Source organism: Oncorhynchus masou, chromosome 30 (assembly GCF_036934945.1).
Source record: "Oncorhynchus masou masou isolate Uvic2021 chromosome 30, UVic_Omas_1.1, whole genome shotgun sequence".
Taxonomy (NCBI): domain Eukaryota; kingdom Metazoa; phylum Chordata; class Actinopteri; order Salmoniformes; family Salmonidae; genus Oncorhynchus; species Oncorhynchus masou.
Genome location: NC_088241.1, coordinates 18,915,199 through 18,931,499, shown reverse-complemented (window position 1 = coordinate 18,931,499; position 16,301 = coordinate 18,915,199). Strand labels below are relative to the sequence as shown.

At 40.7% G+C, this 16,301-nt stretch overlaps 1 protein-coding gene across 1 annotated transcript; it reads left to right on the top strand.

The window, feature by feature from the left end:
* The first annotated feature begins 8,615 nt into the window (after positions 1-8,615).
* LOC135522239 (cathepsin K-like) lies at positions 8,616-15,552 on the top strand. The gene is made up of 8 exons (XM_064948318.1): positions 8,616-8,749; positions 9,605-9,731; positions 10,530-10,652; positions 11,546-11,698; positions 12,525-12,743; positions 14,364-14,529; positions 14,675-14,783; positions 14,941-15,552. The coding sequence occupies exons 2-8, from the start codon at positions 9,606-9,608 to the stop codon at positions 15,038-15,040; spliced, it is 996 nt and encodes a 331-aa protein (XP_064804390.1). The 5' UTR covers positions 8,616-8,749; position 9,605; the 3' UTR covers positions 15,041-15,552.
* The last annotated feature ends 749 nt before the right edge of the window (positions 15,553-16,301 follow it).

Genomic DNA, 16,301 nt, shown 5'->3' with positions numbered 1-16,301 from the left:
TTACCCCAAAACTAACAGCTGTCACGTGGATTTTGTGTCAAAGTCACTGATGGCATTTCAGTACAGACTAAGGTCTACCAACACTAAGATCAGAATGTGGTTGGATGCATTCTATGCAATGATAGATTTCCCATCCAGGGCCTCAAGTCTTTGTTGTAATACAATGTGTTGCTAATTCTCTGAACACTGATTGACTGATTCAGGACAGGCTCAGCCATTCACCAGATGCTTTTATCTAGAGCGACTTCAAGTCAACACATACAGTAGGCCTATTGGTACATGTAACCCGTGTGGGAACCTACAGCCCCATGGTCCACCTGAATTAACAATCTACAGAACTACAGTTATTCATTATCTAGTCTGATTTTCTAACCCTTTCAAATGGTGAAAGAATGCCCAGCTATAATGGGACAAGTGGTTATTTTCAACACATCTGGATGTTCCAGAGTTGTGGGACATTCAAATCAAACAATCCTGCCTACCCCCTTGGTTTATCATAGATTTATTGCATTGAGAGATGATACAGAATATATTAAACAGTCAATTTAAAAATCAATGTACTGGAATTAAAATCCAGCTTCTCCTTTTATAAACTATCTCTGCTGAGAATGAAATAAAGACTACACTTGAATCTGTTGTCAAAACATATATTCAAACCCTCTAGTTTAAATGCATTTCTCTGAATTGGTCAGTCACAAGTGCACACAGTTCACATCTGAATTCAAACCCAGGCATACACATATTTCAGTAGATTGGAAAAAATCTGAATGAATGTTACTCCATATACAGATACTGGACAGGGAATAAACAAAAGAGATGTATAATTCTCATAACAAAATATATGGATTGGTTGTTAATTCCAAAGCTTCTACTGTGGAATTGCTGTAAAAGCATGGTAAAGGAGCGGTCTTATGGATCTTGGTGTGTATATATAAACATGGAGTATATATGGTTGTTTATGATTACTTTGTTGCTCTCATAAAACAACACAATGATGTCAGATTACTTATTATTATAGTACCAGACCAGCTTAGTCAAACTGGAGATCCCATCCCATGACTCAGTCACGGGATTGGTCATATGATCAGAGCAGAGGATCCTGGGAGGTGATCTGCTTCCAGTTTTGTGGTGGGCTCAATGGTATGCACAAAAACAGAAAACAGATGTGGCCTCCCCTCCAACAGCTCTGTCAGGTCTCACTAAATATTGAACGGAAATTCAAGTAAATAGGAAATCAAATATGTTTAATGTAATGGTACCAGGATTTTGTACAGAACATAAAACTCTGTAGTAACACAATGACCATGCCATTTAAGGAACTGTAGGTGAGAGTGGGGTAAGTTGTGCCAAAATGTTAGTTTAGCCACCCCTTGTTTCTAGGATACCGTACACAAAATGAACCATGTAACCAAATATTTGGGAAGAGGTCATCTTTTCATGGAGTCTGTGAAGGAAGAAACCACATGGAAAAAGTGGTAAACAAGTTAGGTCCAAAAAAATTATTTTCACTAAGTCAAATTAATTTATTGCGTTATAGGTTTTGTGATGCTTATATCTAAACCAAGTAGATTGTTTTAAGGCTTTTTTATACATTAGTTGGGGTCTCTATAAACTACAATATGAGGTCCTAAACCTAACATGAAAGCTCTTCCTCAGCTGTGTGGGCTAATATAGTCCAAATGGTTTCTTTAAGATAAATTGCGCTATTTGGTTTTATGCATATTACGCATAGTATTTTTGCAGTTGGTCATGCATAGGAACTTAAGATGCATTTTTATTGTTACAGAGCAAACATCATGTCCCAAGTATACAAACGAAAAACAAGCAGGTTGAGGTTCTTGAAAGAGCAGCCAAGGAAGTGAGAGAAAGGAAGAAGTCCATTCGAGCAGCAGCAAGGGATGAAAGAAATGGACCAAATTACACTTAAGAGTTATATAGGCAAAAAGAAAATGAACATGCACCTGTTCGAAAGAGAGGCTATGCGAGAGTAGCAGAGGCACACAAGCTCTTCTCTGACATGGTTCTGAGCTTGCTAAACAAATCAAGAATCTTGCAGACCAGTTTCATGGGCTTAGTAGCCTCAGATGCAGAGAACTTGCCTACAAATTTCTACATTGAAACAACATCCCTGTCCCAGACATTTCCCTGCCCCCTTTTGAAGACACCTTGCATTTGTGTGATTAGTCAACTTCAAACTATGAAAAATGCCTTCCTCAGTTGAGTTTGTATTTGTCAGGACCCGGTTACGAACCTGGGTCTCCGGAGTGAGAAACAGTCACTTTACCAACTGAGCCACGAATAGTCAGCAGAACCCAGAAGATGAGGCAGACACAGCAGTACTTAAGACGGTGTATTTAATAAAGTAAAAAGGAGAAGTCCTTCAATACAAAATGGCAAATCCAAAAGGTGGTAGGTATAGCACAAAAAAGCCTCAAGAGATACTCAAAAAACAAAAACAGAATTCCACAAGAGCGTCCACCGGAATCGACAAGAATACACAGAACACTAGGGCTGGGTGCTAACATACAAACACAGAGCACAGAACTGAGGGAAACTAAGGGTTTAAATACAATCAGGGGAAAACGAGGCACAGGTGCAAATAAAAATGGGAATCAAGGGAAAAAACATAAGGTCAAAAAGCACAATGGATGCATCTAGTGACCAAAACCCGGAACAACCCTGGCCAAATCCTGACAGTATTTGTATTTATTATGGATCCCCATTAGCTGCTGCCAAGGCAGCAGGTACGCTTCCTGGAATCCAGCAAAATTAAGTCAGTTATACAATTTGTAAAACATTACAATACATTCACAACAGATTTCACAACACATTAAGTGTGTGCCCTCAGGCCACTACTCTATTATCACATATCTACAACATAAAATCCATGTGTATGTATGTATACAGTGAGTATGTTATTGTGTGTGTATGCATGTGTCTGTGCCTGTGTTTTTGTTTCTTCACAGTCCCCACTGTTCAATAAGGTGTATTTTTATCTGTTTTGTAAATCTGATTTTACTGCTTGCATCAGTTACTTAGTCTGTTCTGGACTTGGGGACTGTGAAGAAACATCTGGTGGCATGTTTTGTGGGGTATGCATGGTTGTCCGAGCTGTGTGCCAGTAGTTGAAACAGACACCTCGGTGCATTCAACATGTCAATACCTCTCACAAATACAAGTAGTGATGAAGTCAATCTCTCCTCCACTTTGAGCCAGGAGAGATTTACATGCATATTATTAATGTTAGCTCTCTGTGTACATCCAAGGGCAAGCCGTGCTGCCCTGTTCTGAGCCGATTGCAGTTTTCCTAAATCCCTCTTTGTGACACCTGACCACACAACTGAACAATAGTCCAGGTGCGACAAAACTAGGGCTTGTAGGACCTGGCTTGTTGATAGTTCTGTTAAGATGGCAGAGCAGGACTTTATTATGGGCAGACTCATCTTAGCTACTGTTGTATCCATATTTTTTGACCATGACAGTTTTACAATCCAGGGTTACTCCAAGCAGTTTAGTCACCTCAACTTGCTCAATTTCCACATTATTCATTTCAATATTTAGTTGAGGTTTAGGGTGTAGTGAATGATTTGTCCCAAATACAATGCTTTTAGTTTTAGAAATATTTAGGACTAACTTATTGCTTGCCTCCCATTCTGAAACTAACTGCAGCTCCTTGTTAAGTATTGCAGTCATTTCAGTTGCTGTGTAGCTGACGTAGGCACACTGGCTTTACTCAAAGCCAGTAGCACGTTGTTAGTAAAGATTGAAAAAAGTAAGGGGCCAAGACTGCTGCCCTGAGGAATTCCTGATTCTACCTGGATTATGTTGGAGGGACTTCCATTAAAGAACACCCTCTGTGTTTTATTAGACAGGTAACTCTTTTTTCCAATATAGCAGGGGGTGTAAGGCACATAGAGTACATGTATAGCACATAGTGTACATTTTTTCAGCAGCCGACTATGATCGATAAAGTCAAAAGCCTCACTGAAGTCTAACAAAACAGCCCTCACAATCTTTTAATCATCAATTTCTCTCAACCAATCATCAGTCATTTGTGTAAAGTGCTGTGCTTGTTGAATGTTCTTTCCTATAGGCGTGCTGAAAGTCTGTTGTCAATTTTCACTGTAGAATAGCATTGCATCTGATCAAACACAATTTTTTCCAAAAGTTTACTAAAGGTTGGTAACAGGCTGATTGGTCAGCTACTTGAGGGGTCTTTACTATTCTTAGGTAGCGGAATGACTTTTGCTTCCCTCCAGCCCAGAGGGCACACACTTTCTAGTAGGCTTAAATTGAATATATGGCAAATAGGAGTGGCAATATCGTCCGCTGTTCTCCAAAGTAATTTTCCATCCAAGTTGTCAGACCCCACTCGCTTGTCATTGTTGATAGACAACAATAACCTTTTCACCTCTTACACACTTACTTTATGGAATTCAAAATTACAATGCTTGTCTTTCATAATTTGGTCAGAAATACTTGGATGGGTAGTGTCAGTGTTTGTTGCTGGCATGCCTACATTTTTAAATCTTGCCAATGAAAAAAATCATTAAAGTCGTTGGCAATATCAGTGGGTTTTGTGATGAATGAGCCATTTGATTCAATGAATAATGGAGCCCCCCTCTAGGCCACAACTGAAGTGTTTTCTTCCAAGGTGTAATGAAAGGTATTATCACTGGGATATGAGGTTACCAGGGCCTGAGCCTATGTTAAAAGATTTTTTATAGTACAAAGTGTTACAAATGTGTGTGTTTCATGTTAAGCCTATGTTAAGTCTTAAACCTGTGTTAAAAGATGCTTAACATTTTTAAAAGAGAAAAAATAAAGCAAAATGATGATTGTGTTGAATTGTGTTTGTGAAATAAAGATAGACATTGTTTTAAAATTATGATGGTAATATTTAATATACTACAGAAATGTGTAGATCTTTTCTTAATTTTACTAGGCAAGTCAGTTAAGAACAAATTCTTATTTTCAGTGACAGCCTAGTGGGTTAACTGCCTGTTCAGGGGCAGAACAACAGATTTGTACCTTGTCAGCTCAGGGATTTGAACTTGCAACCTTTTGGTTACTAGTCCAACACTCTAACCACTAGGCTTACCTGCCGCCCCAAGGTGGCTTAACTTACCCTGCCCCTATGCGAAATTTACCCCACACCTGGGGTTAACGTGCCAAACAACAAATTTTATTGGACAAGCTATGTTTTCACAACTGTTATGTTTACATGAATTCTGATTATTTCCAGCGATACACAACATCCAGAAATACAGTACCAGTCAAAAGTTTGAACACACCTACTTATTCAAGGGTTATTCTTTATTTTTACTGTTTTCTACATTGTCGAATAATGGTGATAACATCAAAACTATGAAATAACACACATGCAATCATGTAGTAACCAAACAAGTGTTAAACAAATCAAAATATATTTTATATTTGAGATTCTTCAAAGTAGCTACCCTGTGCCTTGATGACAGCTTTGCACACTCTTGGCATTCTCTCAACCAGCTTCATGAGGTTGTCACCTGGAATCCATTTCAATTAACAGGTGTGCCTTGTTAAAAGGTAATTAATGGAATTTCCTTCCTTCTTAATGCGTTTGAGCCAATCAGTTATCTTGTGACAAGGTAGGGGTAGTATACAGAAGATAGCCCTATTTGGTAAAATATCAAGTCCATGTTATGGCAATAACAGCTCAAATAGGTAAAGAGAAATGAAAGTCCTTCTTTACCGTAAGACATGAATGGGAGTCAATGTGTAACATTTCAAGGTAGGGGTGCAGTCGCAAAAACCATCAAGTGCTATGAGGAAACTGGCTCTCATGAGGACCCACACAGGAAAGAAAGACCCAGAGTTACCTCCGCTGCAGAGGATAAGTTCATTAGAGTTACCAGCCTCAGAAATTCCAGCCCAAATAAATGCTTCACAGAGTTCATGTAACAGACACATCTCAACATCATCTATTCAGAGGAGACTGTGTGAATCTGGCCATTATTTTTTTACCTTTATTTTACTAGGCAAGTCAGTTAAGAACAAATTCTTATTTTCAATGACAGCCTAGGAACAGTGGGTTAACTGCCTGTTCAGGGGCAGAACGACAGATTTGTATCTTGTCAGCTCGGGGATTTGAACTTGCAACCTTGCGATTACTAGTCCAACGCGCTAACCACTAGGCTACCCTGCCGCCCCAAGGTTGAATTACTCCAAAGAAACGACTACTAATGGACACCAATAATAATAAGAGACATGCTTGGGCCAAGAAACACGAGCAATGGACATTAGACTGGCGGAAAATCGGTCTTTTGGTCTGATGAGTCCAAATTTTAGATTTCTGGTTCCAACCGCAGTGTCTTTGTGAGACGCAGAGTAGGTGAGCAGATGATTTCCACATGTGTGGTTCCCACCGTGAAGCATGGAGGAGAAGGTGTGAGGGTGTGGGGGTGCTTTGCTGGTGACATTGTCTGTGATTTATTTAGAATTCAAGGCACACTTAACCAGCATGGCTATGACAGCATTCTGCTGTGACTATCATTTGTTTTTCAACAGGACAATGACCCAAAACACACCTCCAGGCTGTGTAAGGGCTATTGAGAAAGAAGGAAAGTGATGGAGTGCTGCATCAGATGACCTGGCCTCCACAATCACCCAAACTCAACCCAATTGAGATGGTTTGAGTTGAGTTGAGTGAAGCTGAGTTATGCTCAGCATATGTGGGAACTCCTTAAAACTGTTGAAAAAGCATTCTTCGCGAAGCTGGTTGAGTGAATGCCAAGAGTGTGCAAAGCTGTCATCAAGACAAAGGGTGGTTACTTTGAAGAATCTCAAATATAAAATATATTTGAATTTGTTTAACACTTTTTGGGTTACTACATGATTCCATGTGGGTTATTTAATAGTTTTGATGTCTTCACTATTATTCTACAATGTATAAAATAGTCAAAAGAAAGAGAAACCCTTGAATGAGTAGGTGTGTCCAAACTTTGACTGGTACTGTATATGTAGATATCCTTGTTAGAAAGAATACTATATTTCTCATATTTAATTTGTTTGCTTAGCAATTTCAAAGTGAACACTCCATTGGAATTCAAGTTAATTCAAGTATTGGCACTGTCACATAAACATGGTCAATCAGAAAATACCTAGTAAAATACCAACACCCCCCACTCCACAAACACACCAACATGCACAAGCACATGCACGCACGTACACACACAAACAAACACATACACACACATCACCACATCACCATGACATGTTCTCGACCTGAGAGGGGGACTGCTGGTTGAACGATGCAGACAGTCCTGGTCTCATTATCTAGAGTGGCTGTCCCAATCAAACAGTGCCTGAAAGAGTCTTAAAGGAGCTTAAGTCTCATTCTGCTGACCAGTGAGCTCCGGAGGGCCAAGGGCATATGCTTCAGGTGCCCAAGTCTTACCAGAGATCAGACAGATTACAAATGGTCATTGACGAATGCCTGGCTAGCTCCCTTGCACATGAATGACTTTCATACTCGAGACTCCACATGGCTTGACCTTAAACATCAACCTTCTACTTTTGAAACAGAGAGAGCTAAACATCTTTATTCTGGTATCTAGTGTTTTATGTTGAAATATGATAATGTCTTATAAAAAATGGTAACTAGATTTGACCAAGAAACATGTTCTTACGATGCAAAAATTTGAGGAAATCCACTTAAACATGCATTCATTCAGCACAGGAGAACAGTTTGGGTTGAATAGGGCCCCATTTTACATGAACAAGTGTGAGTAATCAACATGCAGTTTAGTGTGTTGTTCTCATTGTTGAGTGTATGTCACGAGATGCATTCTTTTTTAAGGGGTGATTTAAGCATGTAGAGTCATGTCTGACTGCATGTACCTAACATCATGAGACAGTCTACATATACACACAGCCCTGACACATTGGCTCAGGACCACAGGGGGTTGACTAACACACGGAAGTACCCGTTCAAACATCAGAGCAATGGTGATCATATGCAGAAGGGGGGACCATAGCATAGAATTGTTGGGATTTGCTACAGACAGACACATTCTATATAGAGAGGCCACCTTGAGACTTGTATATATATTATACTTAACCCTGATTTGAGTCACATGGAAAAATTCAACTTTGCGTCAGCTATCCAAAGTGAAGGTCCAAAGTTATCCAAATGGCCTATCCCACCACCACCAGACAACACCACCCCACTCACACCTCAATTTTACCAGCATGCCTAGTATTTTTTTTTTTTTGCATTACACCATTATGTAATTTACAACGTAGGCTCATTCTGAAATAATAAATACTATACAAATATTTTGTTGTTTGATATATATTCACAATCATTCACTTTCTTTATTTTCTGAATCTTCTAAATAAACAGTTAGAGGCTACTGCTTGCCTACATCTTGTAATTCAAATAATCGTTATACACTTGTTATAAACCTATGCGACTGAGATAAATGTGCACAGCGAATAAAGGCCTATTGTAATGTTAAATATTGACTTAAAAGTTAGAGACGCCCCTGCAATTTGACACCTGACATCATCTGGTTGGCTCCTTTAGATGATCGAATCCAGATGTAATTCCCCTTCGCGGAAACTTTTTCCCCTCCTAAACTTAGAGCTCCCTTTGCACTTCCTCAAACTGCAGACTATATAACTGCTCACACAGTGACCTACTTCATCGTAGGGAAACAACTGGTCAAAGGAATTCATCCGACATCTTCTCTTCAAGTCTACGACCAAGGTAGAATTTGCCAACTCCACATTTTTTCAATTTCTTAAATCCGCAAACTTTTGATGTTGCCTTTGTCTACGTTATTTTTTCAAGCAGTCATTTGGTAGAATTATGTTCATTAGAACGTTCAGTTTCACTTGGGATTTTATATTTCCATAAAACAATTACCACATCGAATTAGTTAAAAATAACATTGATAATCACTGCGTTTCGACAAATAGTAGGCTTCGTTTGTTTTATAGTTAAAACATTGCAGAGCAGTGATGTGATTATAAGTGTACTATATTCTGTTTGCAACAAAGAATGCACTTTGGTCATGGTGTAGCCAAACATTTATCATAGAAGTGAAACAGTTCTAAAGTTAACTATGAAACCTTTATCGCCTGTATAGCCTACATTAATTTATAGCACCATGAAACAATGGGAATATTAAACATGAAGTAAACCCTAAGTTGCAAGCATTATTACTGTGCAGCAAAGGTCAATACAGTAGCATGACGTTCCCTATGAATGATCTGAGGAATTTCCCATAGAACATAGAGATACTGTCTTTTGTTATGACACCTCGTAATAATGAGGCAGAGCGACAAAAACATGAACTGAAGCCCAATGTACTTCACCTCTCTTATGGATGTTACGTTGTCAGTATGAAGAGCGTCTGCTAAATGACTTAAACGTAAATGTTAAATGTAAATGTAAATGAAAGTCAACAACCATTTCTGTATTTGTACTGTAATTAGTGCCCTTCCTTGGGTTTGTATATTGAAATGTAGAAATATAATGCATAATGCAATTATCTAATTGTATTTATCAATGTAATATGTATACATCAATAACTAAAGTAGCCCTTTTGTCTTTTCTCAGAATGCTGCTGTGTGGTTGTGTAGTGCTGTTCTTGGGCTCAGTCCTAGCCCATCCCCTGAACGAGATGTCACTGGACACACAGTGGGACTCCTGGAAGACCACCCACCTGAGAGAGTACAACGGCCTGGTGAGTGTCTGTCTTTCTGGCTGCCTGGCTACCTACTCCTCACATTTATACAGTGGTTTTTGTTTCAATTCTGCCCGTTCCTCTAAAGGTTGGTAATTACAGAACGATTACCTCAGCCTTGGATAACAAATACTCATGATGTTTCTTATTTGCTTTGACGGTGAAAATGCTTTTGAATATCAAAGCCATTCATCATCATGACATTAGTTATAATATAGTGTGTCACTTATACGTATGAGAACACTGTTGTCTCTAAGTCAATAGTTTACAAACTATTGTGGAAAGCTTCTGTATGTGTTGTTGTCCCTTGAAATGTTTTGTTATTATACCTTGCAAGCAAGAAAAGCAGGAAACATGAGAACTAAATCCTCCGTTCAGAATTTCAACTTCCTTGTTTTTACAGTAAAGAGTTATCAGCCAAGCTGTTAGGAACACAAGTATTTCAGTGCTATAAGCTAACTTGACCTTACAAGACAATGTTTGGGCCTCACTGCTTCAGGATGTGTGTCCCCCACAATTTACGGTCAGCACATTCCTCAGCAGAAAACACAAGACAGCACTTTCCCCCCTACTACATCCAGCTTTGAAGCATCATTCCTCACACACTATAATGAGTGATCGACTGCACTGTAAAGAGTTGACAATAAATATTTTCCTAACTACCTTTCACCTCCACCATTTTGTGCCTCTATGAACCAGTTCAGTTGCACTGTAGAGACTGTGAGCACAGGGACCAAAGAACACATGAAAGGCCAGTGTATGATTGATACTCGTGTTTTGTGGATGTTTTCATGGTAGGGGGAGGAGGCGATCCGTAGAACCATCTGGGAGAAGAACATGCGTCTGATCGAAGCCCACAATGAGGAGGCCGCTCTGGGCATTCACTCGTACGAGCTGGGCATGAACCACCTGGGAGACATGGTGAGTTAGTGAGCCACATCCTCTATGGGTGTTTTTTGTTGTTGTTGCATACATGGAGAAAAAGTACAAAAAATGGGAGGGTCTAAAAAGGGTCTATGTAACTCCGTGTGAAAACATACGTCTGGAATGATATGTCCTTTCTAACCATTGTCTCCCTACTGTCCAAGGCTTATCATTTTGGGTATGTGTTTCAAATAGGGGAATGTCCCTCAAGTTGTAGTTATGGTTTTATTTCACAAACAAGATCAAGCACAGAACAGAGTAGTGGCTTTTAGCTGATACAGAGCACAGCCATCTGTGTTTTTACTCACTCAATGGCTTACTGATTGAAATGGAGGTTGTTAGGTCAGTGAACATTAAATTTACCCCTAGCCGTGACTTGCATGTCAGGTTGGGTCATGAGTGATGACTGTGTTAGTGTGAGACTTGAAATCCCTGAACGGGCTGTAAGATTAAAACGGTAGGGAAAAACAACCTGATATATAGCAGCTTGACTTTTACTGAGTGGCTTCTATGCCACTCATTAATGCTTTGTCCATTTCTTATCCTTCGGAGTACACAGAGATCAGTTCATCTGAATGTCAGTTTCACTTCTATGTTGAGATGTTCTGTAAATAAAACAAGGATGTATAGTACTTAAAGTTTCACAGAGACTAGCAGTAACCTAACATGTTTTAGCACTCGTACTCGTATCAGGGCAGGATGGGTTTAAAATTATGTAAATTGTGTCCGTTTTTATTTCATGATCTCCAATGGGATAAATAAGACATTGCTGTTTTAATATGATAACTGCTGGACTATAAACATGGAACCACTTGTCCCTACTCATAGTGGGTAAATGGTTCATAGTTTATTGCTGTGCATGCATCCTCATCCGCATCCCCTCTCCTCAGACGTCAGAGGAGATAGTTGACAAGCTGACTGGCCTCCAGGTGCCCATGAACAGGGACCGTAGCAACACCTGGATCCCTGACAACAATGTGGTGAAGCTCCCCAGGTCCATCGACTACCGCAAGAAGGGCATGGTGACCCCAGTCAAGAACCAGGTTAGAGGATGCGAACAACAACAAGCTGTCACTCAAGTCCACTGTTTCCCCTAGATGTATTTCTTATTTCCTAGATTTATTGCACCAAAATGTTCAAACAAGCTTAATTGAGGCCAAAATAATGGTTTTAGGTAGAGAGCAACAGTCTAGGCGGGGTGCCATCTGAAAATGTCTAGGGGAAACACTGGGTTATAAAGAACTGATTTCATATTCCTCCTTGCTTTCAGTCAGTTTAGTCAGGCCTCTTTGTTTTCTTGAGGTAGCAAATGATCACAGTTACAGTACAGTCACGTAACCTGTCTAGGACAATAAAAACCCATGGTTTGTCTAATTGACTTAGACAAGTAAAGAATGTTTGATTATGAAAGGTAATTACTCATTATGATTTAATTGGACACTAAGGCATTATTTATTATTCATGTCAACATGGTATTTAGTTAAGTGGTACATTAAGTACCCAGGCTGAAATATGGAGTACATCTTTGCTACCAGGGAACACTAGGAGATTAGCCCTAGATTTATACCATGAATGAACATTAGGTCACTTTACATGAGCACTAATAGTCTGTGGTATCAACAAAGAGCTGTCAGGTTCAGGAGGGATGTGATAGTGAGGTGTGAGTGCAGTATGTATACCCTCTAGTGGTGAATATGATAACTACAGACGGTCTGAGGGCAGACGAAAAAAACATTATTTGCTGAAACCCTCTGAAAGCTTTTGTTCAATCAGGGCCTTTGACTCTCTGTCAAAGTGCACCACCTGATGGACAAATTGGAGAAGGCAGCCTTGACCCTAATGTAAATGTTTATGTCCTCTCTTTCTCAGCTGTCCTGTGGCTCCTGCTGGGCCTTCAGCTCTGCTGGGGCCCTGGAGGGCCAGCTAGCAAAGACCACAGGCAAACTGATAGACCTCAGCCCCCAGAACCTGGTGGACTGTGTCACTGAGAACAATGGCTGTGGTGGAGGCTACATGACCAACGCCTTTGAATACGTTGAGGAAAACGGAGGCATCGACACAGAGGAGGCTTACCCTTACCTTGGCCAGGTAGGGGCATGGTTTGGCTGACATTGAAACAGAATGTGACTGTCGTTTTAGTTTGTTCGCCAAACTAAAACAGCTGTTTAGTTTGTTGAAATGACATTTTCAGTCAGTGTTTTCTTCTGATTGAGCTATCACATCAAATGCTTTTCAACCAAAACAAGCTAATAATCACATGCTGTTCACCAAAAAGTCCTAAAATGTATTTCTGTTGCCAATTCCGGGAAGTGGTGACATCCATGGTCTTATGTATTCTCCAATGGCCTAACTACAAACAACACAAGTACTTTGCTCACTTCCATATTGTTTAGTGCTTTGCTTGTATGTAACCACTTCTGTAATTGTCCACATTTTCCTAGGATATACAGAACACACCACTACCAAGGTGCAATGAATGTTATTAGTAATTTGCTAGAAAAGTACAGTAGCAACATAGTACCAAGACCAGCTGTAGTGGAAAGTCAGTAGGCCTGATCACCAACAACGACGAGACAGCCTACAGGGAGGATATAGGCACTCTGACGGCGTGGTGCCAGGTAAACAACCTCTCCCTCAATGTTAGCAAAACAAAGGAGCTGATTGTGGACTTCAGGAGGGACCAGGCTGGACACGCCCCCATCCCCATCAACGGGGCCGTCGTGGAGACGGCCGTCTCAGAGAAGCTGAAATGGTCTAACCACACGGACACTGTAGTGAAGAAGGCAGCGACTCTTCAACCTCGGGATGCTGAAGAAATTTGGCAAGTCCCCGAGGGCCCTCACAGTGTTCTACAGAAGCACCGTCGAGAGCGTACTGTCGGGTTGCATCACAGCCTGGTACGGCAACTACGTGCAGCCGAACGCACCATTGGGTGCACACTGCCTGCCCTACAGGACATCTAGAACACCAGGTGTCACAGGAAAGCCAAGAAGATCATTGGGGATCCCAGCCATCCAATCCATGCCCTGTTCTCCCCGCTTCAATCACTCAGACGCGAGCAGCACAGGGGCATCATGGCAAAAACTGAAAGACTGGCCTATAGTTTCTACCCTCAGTCCATCAGGCTGCTGAACAGCCACCACTAGTCAGCTATCTGCTCCCCCCTCCCCCTGCTACTCCCCCTATGGACATCCCCCCGCTACTCCCCGCAAATGGACAACCCCCCACATCTTCAACTCTCACTTATCTTACCTGCTACTCTCCCTATGAACATTCTTTCTCCTGCTGTTCCCCCACCCCCCAATGGATTTTACTCTGCCCCCACCACAACATTCATCACTGTTGCAGTTGTTAATATGTTTATTATTACTTTTTTGTTTTGATTCCACTCAATGATCATGCTGCTGCTCCCCCTATGGTCATTCTACCCCACCCCCCCAACAGTCTTTACTCTGCCTCCACCCCAATGATCATGTATTTATTCACCACTGCCACAGTTGTTATTATGTATATAGTGCTATTTCTATTTCTATTGTTTTTATTACCATTTTCATTATTTTATTTCACTTAGTCCTGCATGTTGGAGCTGGAAGCCTAAGATGTTCACTGTACCCTGCAATCACACCTGCAATCCTGTACATGTGCCCATTAAGCGATCAGAATCTGAATCATAAATAAACCAATCCATGTCTACCACTCTGTCTACAGGATGAGCAGTGTGTCTACAACGCGTCTGGCATGGGTGCTCAGTGTCGCGGGTTCAAGGAGATCCCTGAGGGAGATGAGTGGGCACTGACCAAGGCTGTAGTCAAAGTGGGGCCTGTGGCTGTGGGCATTGATGCCACCCTCTCCACCTTCCAATTCTACCAGAGAGGTGAGTGACATTCTGCCTCCAAGTACCATGGATAGAAGAATCAACCACGTGTAGTGGTCTAACACACGACACATGCCAGTAGACTCCTAAAGCACTTCTCTTAAAGCTTATTGAAGCTCATTCCTTTACACTGTCATTTACTCAGGCGTGTACTACGACCCCAACTGCAACAAGGATGACATCAACCACGCCGTGCTTGCAGTGGGCTATGGACAAACTGCCAAGGGCGTGAAATTCTGGATCGTCAAGAACAGGTGGGTCACAATGCACTGGGCTTATTCAATGGCATCAGGTAATACTTTACACACGGTTGACTTGAAATGTATTTTTTCAAAACCACGATTCATCCTCTTTATCCTCTCTCTCTCTCTCTCTCTCTCTCTCTCTCTTGCTCTCCCCCCTCTCTAACAGCTGGAGCGAGAGCTGGGGCAAACAGGGCTACATCATGATGGCACGTAACCGTGGGAATGCGTGTGGCATTGCCAACCTAGCCAGTTACCCCATCATGTAAACACCAAGCGGAGGAGTGCACCATGGAGGCAGGGAAGCCAAACCACATATCAATGACTACACACAATACAGAAAATAACACTATGTTTCTGGAATAGCACATTCATATAGTCTGGAAGTTTGGGTATCCCAGAGTTTTTTTTGCAACCTACTCAGGTCTTACTTTATATCTTCAAACTGCCAGACTTCAATTGTAGTCTGATCTACAGTGGAACAACTATGATTGTGATGAGGAATCTGTGTAGTGCACAGCACTTTGCATAGGTTGTATTCAGTGTGTCAGGTCAGATAACATTGCTGTGCAATGGGAGTTTTGTCTCACTTTCCTGTCAATGCAAAAAGGTCTTAAACTTAGTAAATGTAAGTGTGTGTCGATCAAGATTGCTCCTGGTGGGTTTTTCTTTGAATGATGTTGACTTTTATTTTGTTGTTCAGCACTTTTACACCAAAATCTGATGATTGAATTGTAACATTGCTTTCTAAGAAATGGAATAAAAGTTGATTCATTTGAAATGTGAGTGTATGTGCCTGTACATTTCCCCATTGAAGGGAAGAGATGTGAAAAAAAGACCAACAGAAAACAGAAGAGTAAGGTTCCTGAGGTTATGTTAAGTATCTCAAATCAACTACCACTCAGTGTACCTTATTGCAGTGCTGTATGTACACAGACACCACAATATGAAGGAAGGATACATGTCTTTGTGTTGACTGTTAAATCTGATGATGATGAATGTAGTACTGATAAGAAGCCTTCTTGAGGTCATGAGATGGAGGGACAATGAGAGAATAAACAGGTGAAAATGTCACATAACAGTTTCATACCAGTAACACCTCTTCCTGCCTCAGACTCACCCCCTCAAACAACAGACTTCCTGTGATCTAGTCTTAAAAAAACAAATGAAAGCTCTTGTATAGTTAATGTAGTGTTGATTGAATGTAATGTTTATACATACACTGATGGCAATGTTTAAAACAGAGATTGGCAGGTAGCCTACTGTTAAGAGCAATGGGCCGGTAACCAAAAGCTTGCTGGTTTGAATCCCTATGCCAACTAGGTGAAACATTTGTAGATGTGCCCCCAAGCAAGTCACTTAACCCTAGTTGTTTATATATTTGAACAGATATTTAAGAACAGTGGGCTGGCTAATAGTCAGTATGATATCTGGCTATATATTTTTATATTTTCCCCCTAGAAGTCATACACATTATAATTAAGGGGTCTATAATATTGTTTTTGTAAATGCAATGAGAAATAGTATTTT